Source organism: Rhagoletis pomonella, unplaced genomic scaffold (genome assembly GCF_013731165.1).
Source record: "Rhagoletis pomonella isolate Grant_MI unplaced genomic scaffold, Rhpom_1.0 Rhpom_scaffold_00006, whole genome shotgun sequence".
NCBI classification, from domain to species: Eukaryota; Metazoa; Arthropoda; class Insecta; order Diptera; family Tephritidae; genus Rhagoletis; species Rhagoletis pomonella.
The window spans coordinates 2,214,510-2,223,363 of record NW_023458560.1 but is presented as its reverse complement, the minus strand read 5'-3'; the positions used below and the strand labels follow the sequence as shown (position 1 = coordinate 2,223,363).

At 35.5% G+C, this 8,854-nt stretch overlaps 1 protein-coding gene across 2 annotated transcripts; it reads left to right on the top strand.

The window, feature by feature from the left end:
* The first annotated feature begins 5,012 nt into the window (after positions 1 to 5,012).
* LOC118741595 lies at positions 5,013 to 6,492 on the top strand. Of its 2 annotated transcripts, none has more exons than XM_036473589.1 (2): positions 5,013 to 5,670; positions 5,756 to 6,492. In XM_036473589.1, exon 2 carries the CDS (start codon positions 5,990 to 5,992, stop codon positions 6,233 to 6,235), a length of 246 nt encoding a protein of 81 aa, XP_036329482.1. In that variant the 5' UTR covers positions 5,013 to 5,670; positions 5,756 to 5,989; the 3' UTR covers positions 6,236 to 6,492. The 2 variants fall into 2 exon arrangements, with proteins under 2 accessions (XP_036329482.1, XP_036329483.1); XM_036473590.1 differs by having other exon boundaries at positions 5,756 to 6,482.
* Positions 6,493 to 8,854: the final 2,362 nt, after the last annotated feature.

The following is an 8,854-nucleotide window of genomic DNA, read 5'->3' as shown; positions in this document are numbered from 1 at the left end:
TAAATTTATGTTTTTCACCTTTCCGAAAGCTACCGCTACATGGTAAGCCGGGGTGTATCAATTTTGAGAAAATTCGCGTCCTTAACTTTCGAAATATTGAAGTTTCAAGCATTTCTGAAATTTACCATTATATGAAAAGCAGAAGTAATTTTATTCCGATTCCCATAATTTTCAACGTTTTGCTTTTATGTGGCAAACACAATAACCATACCGAGTTGGGTACAAATTGCGAGAACGGTTACCGAGATACATATATGTGATCACAAGTGGGCGGCGCCACGCCCATTTTCCAAAATTTTATTATAAACGTATTTCTTGGTATATAATTGTTGCAAGCATTAATTTTGAATAAATTAGATTTAATATTTACTGATTTATCGAAGATTTGGTATTTCTCTAAATTACCGTTATATGGGATGTGGGCGTGGTTATTGTCCGATTTTAAAAATTTTCGGCCATTTGGTATGCTGTGTCAAGGTCAACTATTGTGTCAAGTTTGAAAGAAATTAGTTCAGCGGTTAGCAAGATATGGACATGTAACCATAAGTGGGCGTGGCTACGCCCGTTTTCCAAAAAATTATCATAATCTTATTTTTCGTCTAAAATTTATTTTAAATATCAATTTTGAGTGAATAATCTTCAGTAAATAGTTACTAAAATATGACAGTTTTCGCATTTCTGAAAATTACCGTTATGTGGGAAGTGGGCGTGGTTACAGTCGGATTTCGCCCATTTTCAATATCAACCTACCTTGGATAAATGGAAACCTACGTACCAAATTTCGTTGAGATATGTAAATTTTTGCTCGAGTTATCGTGTACACGGTGGCGGCCGCTGTGGTGTAATGGTAAGCAGTGCGCGCTTCCACTTCGCAGCGCCTGGGTTCAAGCCCTGGTCAAAGCAACATCGCAAAAAAATTTAGAAAAAAGGTTTTTTATTAACAGCGGTCGCCCCTCGGCAGGCAATGGCAAACCTCCGAATGTTTTTCTGCCATGAAAAACAGCTTCTCATAGAAATACAATCGCCGTTCGGAGTTGGCGTAAAACTGTAGGTCCCTCCACTTTGTTTGGCAACATCAAGGCGCACGCCACAAACCGGAGGAGAAGCTTGGCCAAACACTAACATATGTGTAAGCGCCAATCTATTGTATATAATATATCGTGTATACGGACGGACAGACAGACATGGCTTAATCGACTTCTCTATTCATTCTAAGCATTTATGTATACATTTGTCTATATCTATCCCGATCCGTTTTGGCTGTTACAAACAAACGTTATGTGAACAAAGTTAATATACCCTTGTGCACAAGTTTCATTTCATTTCATTTCATTTATTAAACAAGAACCATTAGTACAAAAATTCGCATTAATTGAAATTAATAACAAATAAACTTTAAGCTGCCTCTTGTTATGAGTGGAATAGAATTCCACGTTCTAATAGCACTGATAAAAAATAGTCTAGTCGATGTTATAAAGTTATAGTTGGGTACAATAAGGTAATTTGAGCGCTCAGACTTTGGGAATATTAACTTCTCATAGAGGTAGAAGGGTGTCTTTGTAGGGATTATCCGGAACAGAAAAATACAGCTTCTTGCCTTTAAGTAGTCTTGAATTGCACATCCTAACAGACTTGCCCTCCATTTCGATATGAGATCAAACTTTTTTAATCCGTACACATACCGAGTTACATGATTGAATACTACACTGATCTTATGAGCCGATGCAGAGTCTAGCTTATTATAAACTAGCTCGGAGTAGGTAATAATAGGAACTATAAGTTGAATCGCTAACTGCCGTCTTGTGCCTACTGGAGTAAATTCCGCAGTTTGACGTAAGTTTCTTAGCGCACCATAAGCTTTGGAAACAACAGAATTTATATAATCCTTGCAACTTAAGCTCGAATTAATGACAAATCCCAGGTTTGTTATTTTATTTAAATATTCTAAAGGTTTATTTCCAAGAACTATATGGGGTATTGTTGTAATGTCAAGTTTCTTGGCGATTGGTAAAACAAAAGACTTTCCCGAGTTAAGGCAAAGACCATTTCTCTTAGACCACTGCTCAATGGCAGATAGATCATGGCTAAGTTGACGAATTATTAAATCTTGATTTTCAAAATTATTTGAAAGATATAGCTGGATGTCATCCGCATAAGCATGCATTCTTGCAAACTGGCAAACACGAAAAATGTCATTGATAAATAAGCTAAATAAGAGAGGCCCTAGAATTGACCCTTGGGGAACTGCTGTCGTAAGCTTTTCAGGTTTCAAGGTATTCGTACCAACCCTAACGCGTTGATGTATGTCTGTAAGATAGTTCTTCAGAAACTTTAATGAGTTTTCATCAAACCCATAATAGCATTTAAGCTTATGACATAATATTGAATAGTTTACCGAGTCAAAAAAAGTATAAAAATTAAAGTTAGGACGATTCTGTTGCATAAATCAATTCATAAGACTTACCAATTAATGCAAATATCTTTTTCCTCGTGATTATATACACCAACAAAAAAAAACTACTGTTATACCAGTTTTTGTATTAATTGCTTTGAATCTGTACGATCGCCAAGCAGTTATATCGAGCCCTAACCGCCAAAATAACGTAAGCGCCATTTTTTTTCAAAATTTTCCTTTTGATGCAGAAATACATCTAGATGCCCTAGGAATATTTCTGCATTTCAATTTTGAAAAAAATGTCGCTTACGTTATTTTGGCGGTTAGGGCTTGATAATTTCCTATCTGAATTTTGAGTTAGCTCACTTAAGATCTACATAGGTGTGCGATATGTTGTAATATTAGATCGCCTATAGGCGCTGACAGGAAAATACTTAGTATAGGCAAATATTAAACTGGCGTAGAACGCTTTTAAAATCAGCAATATGTATACATACCGTACAAATCGTGTTAAAGTTTTTGTTTCATGTCGGTACTTTAAATTTATGCATTTAAAAAGAGATACACAGTTTCCTCCCCTAATGTGTGCAAATTTACACACCGTGTTGATAAAGTTAAACACTGTCTGTTCAGTATTAGTATTAGTAGTTTCTGGTTGAAAAATAAACACTTTTCAGTAGCAGTTTTAAATGAACTTTTTAGAGTGCAGTTGAAAGCATTGATTTGGGATAGATGAAGAACTAGTACTATGCCTCTTCGAGCTGGTTCGGCAGGAGTTCTGAACGAGTTTGATTTGCTGCAGGGTAGCTTTGTATACCTTTAATGGTGGTGTAATTATTTCTTTTTATATTTTCTAATATCTCATATCTACAGTAGTTCCTAAAGATTTCTTTTAATTAATCAAACAAGTACTGTGTATAAAAAATTAAAACGATTTCAATTTTCATGAATAATTTTAAATGAATTCCGATAAACTTTGGTAAAGATGAGTTTCAAAGCATTTTCGAAATTATTTTTCTAATGTTACAAATAACTTTTTTGATTTCTTTGAATAAATCGACGATAGATATGCGAGGACAGAACAAATGACCTGTTGTGACATGCGAACAGACTAGAATGCTTTGCATTATTGAATGGTTGGGATGCCTTTTTATACTAAGTCCACGGTGATTTTTTGCTTAGGTGAATGAAAGGACGGACAGTTAAAATAAATAAGCATCGGACTTGCTATGTAAGGCAATGTTGTTGCGTGTTCATCTCCCTGTCCGTCTGTCGGTCGCATTGACATTCGATTTTGACCAACTTTTTGAACAAACCACAAGGGGTAAAGGTGTGATTTTTTCCTAAATGTGTATGAGTGTATATACATTTGTATGGCTTGCGTGTATGAATTTGTTGGTCAGAAAATGGCTGATGCAATGCGACTGGTAACTTTCATCAGTTGCTGCGGAATAATAACAACATTACCACAATAACTGGGGCCTTCTCTGCAAATAGATATATACATATGTATGTATATGTATATAACTATGTATGTATGTATAAAACTATATATAAATATACATATGAACATTAGACCGCGTCATAAAAATTAAAATCCTGCAATGCGACCGGAATAAGACTCAAATTTTAGGATTTGGTATAGTAATGATCCTCCATGAAGCTCCCCTCTCTACGACAATTGTGAGAGGTCCCGCGTCTAGCTTTTAGTTTTCCCATAGGAATTACACGTAAGAAAATGAATTCTTTCCTGTTGAGGTCAAAACAATTTTCTAGGAGCAATGAAAACGCTGGAAACTGTAAAAATACATTGAGTACATGCTATTTAAGTATTATGCAGGCTCAGATTATTTACATTTCTAAATTATCCTATTTTAATCCCTTGTCCTATTTGTGTCAAATCTAGTATATACCAAAAGCTAGACGCGGGACCTCTTTCAATTATCCTAGAGAGGGGAGATTCATGGAGGACCACTACTATACCAAATGTAAAAATTTGAGTTTTATTCCCGTCGCATTGCAGGATTTTTATTTTTTTTTGACGCGGTCTAATGTATTTGCATAGTACATAGGTATTTGCGTTTCATAATTGCGTATTCGGCTCATAAAGTGTGTACTAATTCCTTAGAAAAATTTCATGTTATTCCGATGGTTGGATCTTGGAAGATCGGGAAAATATGCTTATCAAATATTTTCGGCACCTTAAAATTTATTTCCAAATCTTTCTCGAAAAGTAATGAAAGTAATATTTCTTTTGATATTGCTGACATTGGGGCCCTGCACCGTCACGAGCTGCTACGGGCCGTTGTTGAAACTTTGCATCATATTTTTCACTTTGTGAGAAATTCCACCAGCGGCCAATGGCTGGTTGCTGACTGGCTGGTAGCAAAGCAACGGCTGCGACGCAAACGTGCCGAAGTTGAACAGCAAAATTTTTATTTGTCTACATACTAAATATCGCTGGCATATTACCCTTTCCTCGCACGCCCCCTTTCACAACTGTGGCTAAGTAAAGCGCTAAACCTGTTGAGAAACTGATTTGCATTTGTTGTTTCAACGAAAAATATGAGACGCGTTAAATGCTCAGATCGCATACATACCTACCTTCTGACTGCTCGAAGTCACTCCACTTGGCGCACAACGACTTTACAGGCTAACCTAATATTCACGCACGCCGCCAATTTATTGTCAAAAATTTCTCATGCACATGCAACTTGTATGAGATCAACCGAAATTGAACGGCGTGCGTATGAAGCTAACTCAATTTCCAATTTTTGTTCTGCGTGACATTTTGATTTGACGTTTCGCTCAATAAAATCAAATGCAAACGCATGCAAGTCAATTTCGGGTGACGCAAAAAAACGAATTCGACGGCACGCGTACCAAAACGCAAGCCGCGAATATTAGGTTAGCCTGTTAGAACCACGCTGCACCTGAGGAGAATATTTAAGAGCGCTGCAATGCACGGGAGCGCGTTAGTAAGGTTTTACAAATCAACTTAGAGGGTCGATTGCAGTGAGTTTGAAAATCGCATTTCCATAATTGCACTATAACTAAAATCAGAAGGCTAATTTTGCCCAAGAAAAGAAAGTGGGTTTTGCAAAAACTTGTGTACCACATAAATCTGGCTGATATTCCTCTGTACCAAGTATCCATAAGAAAGTACCGTTTATCCTACAATTACTTCAAATAGATGACCATTTGCCAAATAGATTGGTGTCAATGCTGAGACCCTCGCCAACTGATACCAAGCTGAAGCTTCTAAAGTCCTTGCAGTAAGTAAACACATTTCTATACATTTCTGAAAATTCATAATACAAAATTATCTGAAAACTATCGTTATTGTTCTCGTTCTTACAGCTTATCCAAAAATCTCGCTGTTAGCAAAGGTTCGCGCACCGGCAATACCGCCAACAATTTAGAACTTAAGGTTCTAACCCAAATCCAACACGTGCCGTGAACATTAGCGTGGTCTGTGGAAAACTTGAGATTTCGGCCACACTTTAGTAGACTTCAAAACAAATTGGCTATTTGATTTCCTCCTCAAAAGAAAAATATACGTCCGACTTTGCACCCTTCGTTTAATTCATCAACATGGTTTACACCGAGCGTACCGAACGTTACATTGAACCAACCGATCAGTGCAGCACCAGCGCTGGTAGCAGTAAATCGCATACCGCCTCGTTCAAATACTCGAAGGAGCAGCACTCCTCGAGCAATTCAAGCGCCTACAAGAATTCGAGTTGGGAAACTAAGCAGCCGCCATCGGAGGATAAGTGGAAGTATAATAATATGGTACGCAATGATCGTGAAAAATTTAACAGCTTACATTTTTGCTAAATTACATTGGTATCCGCATCCTGCAACACACCCGAATTTGTGCCCCCACCAAATACATATGTACATACGTAAAGACAGATTTATATACTGATAGCTGACTGTGCACAATAAAACTTGTCCGCTCATTCATTTCCAATCCCCGCTATAATACTGCAATTGCATTCTATTCGTAGTTGTGAATAGTTGAGTAAGAGCCTTACTAATGTGATCTATAATTTAGTGATTAGTTGATACATTTAAGCATTTGTATGTTAATTCGTATGTTGGAAAAATAAAATGAATATATACAATCATACATATGTACATATATACTTATATAGTAACAATTAAAAATCTACATTAGGGATTAGGGTAAAGGGTAGATAAACGGAAAGGACTTATTTCCTTATATCCTATACTCTAGAAATTTTAGTTGAAAACCTTTTCCAGAAAAATATTTTATTGTATTTTTAACCGACTTCAAAAAAGAGGAGGTTATCAATTCGTCGGAATTTTTTCATTTATTTTTTTTTATGTATGTTACCGCATAACTTTGGTTAACCGATTTCTATCATTATTTTTTTTAAAGGTTTTCATCCGATTTCAAAAATCAAACACGTTTGGAAAATAGGATTTATATACCTTTAAAGTGACATATGTATAACAATCTATTGTTCGACTTAGACTGTTGGGAGTTTTCATGGGGTAAAATAAAAACTCCCATTTTAAAATTTTTTTTTTCATCTTTGAACACAGTGATGCCAGATTGTGGGTAATTTCCCTATTTGAGGGATATTTTGCATCAAAAATTATTAAAAGGGAAAAAAGGGACACTTCATATAAATAAGGGATTTTCTTTTGACGCAGTTATTGTTGCATAATTGATCAAAATTCAAGAATATTCGACATTCTTACGTAATTAATCGTTCTGAAGATGTGATGTGGAGTGAAATGGTATATAATTGTTAAAAAGTATAAGGACAATTTCGAAAATTTTCTTACGTTAACCAATTCAAGCGCTGAGTAAGAAAGAATCTTTTCAGTTGTAACTGGTGTTTCATGTAAAAAGCGGAACAAATTATCTGATGAAATGTTAAATAGCACATGAATGTGCTTCAATTTTAAAGTCACCAAAAAATTCTTTTACGCTCTTACTGAGTGAGCAAAAAAATGAAAGGGAAAAAATGAATGAGGGAAAAAATGCAGAAAAAGGGTGTTTTTCTTAACAGCGGTCGGCCCTCGACAGGCAATGGCAAACCTCCGAGTGTATTCCTGCCATGAAAAACAGCTTCTCATAAAAATACACTCGCCATTCGGAGTCGGCGTAAAACTGTAGGTCCCTCCCCTTTGTGTGACAACATCAAGGGGACCGCCAGAAATTGGAGGAAAAGCACATATGTGTAAGCGCCAAACTATTATTATTATTTTATATGAATTTTACTTCTTTACTACTGAAACATGTATATGTTTAAATTCGTTGGGAATTTTGTGGGATAAATTTTCAAGATGTGGGTAATTGAGGGATTTTTTCCCCATTTCCGTGGGATATTTAACAGAGAATGTCTGGCATCACTGTTTGAACATCGCTAATTTCAAAAATTTGTTTGAAAATTACCAAACATGTAGTACTTATTAATTTTCGAACAAATTGATATCTAATTTAATGAAATCGGATAAAAATTGTCGAAGTTAGGCAAGTTAGGAAGTTAGTTAGGTTATTTGACCCTTGTTGTGGCCCGTCAATAAATCCCCTCTTCAAAACAACAAGTTCGAAAATAAATGTTTTTTTTTAAATAAAAAATTGAGGGCTCAGGAACCTTTTCTCATATTGTACTCGACCCTATCTACAAAATACACTAAGTTTGTTTTGAGTGTATTTCGCGATTTCTTTTTTGTCGCGCTATGTAATTAAATTTAAAAATGTTCATGTTTTTCATAATGAAAACAATCTTTTCCGCATTAAGGGGCAATTAACTATTTATATTTTCAACTCTTTCTGATTTTGCTGAAGAAGGTGGTGTGTAGATTGCCAGTTTAAACACATTAGAGATTTTTTTGCAACTTTGCTTCCACCAATCCATTTCTAGTTCATAAAGCGCTGATTTTTTCATGTACGGTCACTGCCTAATCCGGCTACGCGGTGGTCCGGACAAATTTGTAATTCGCAAACGGCTACAAACCGAACAATTTGACATTTTTTACTCTGTTTTGTATATTTTTGCTAAATAACGGCATTCCTCAGCAATTTTTCGTCCGCAGTTAAATATGTATTTATATGGCCAATTCTACAGGAAAGTAAACCAGTCCGATTTTTTCTTTCTTTCAAATATTGAACATATTAGTGATTTGTCAATGTTATTGTGGCTTGTTAACATTTTATTTTTAATATTTTTATTGAGCTTTGTACCACGATTGTTTATTAGGAAAAATTGAAAAAGCAACCAAGTCTAAGCGGTAGAAGTTATAGCACTATTTCGGAGATCACCACATCTCCTCATCAGACTTCTTTTTTCTAGACTTCAGCAGGGATCGAACCTCGCTTAGACTTTGTTGCTCTTTAAATTTTTCCTAATAAACAACCGTGGTACAAAGTTCAATAAAAATATTAAAAATAAAATGTTAATAAGCCACAAAAACATT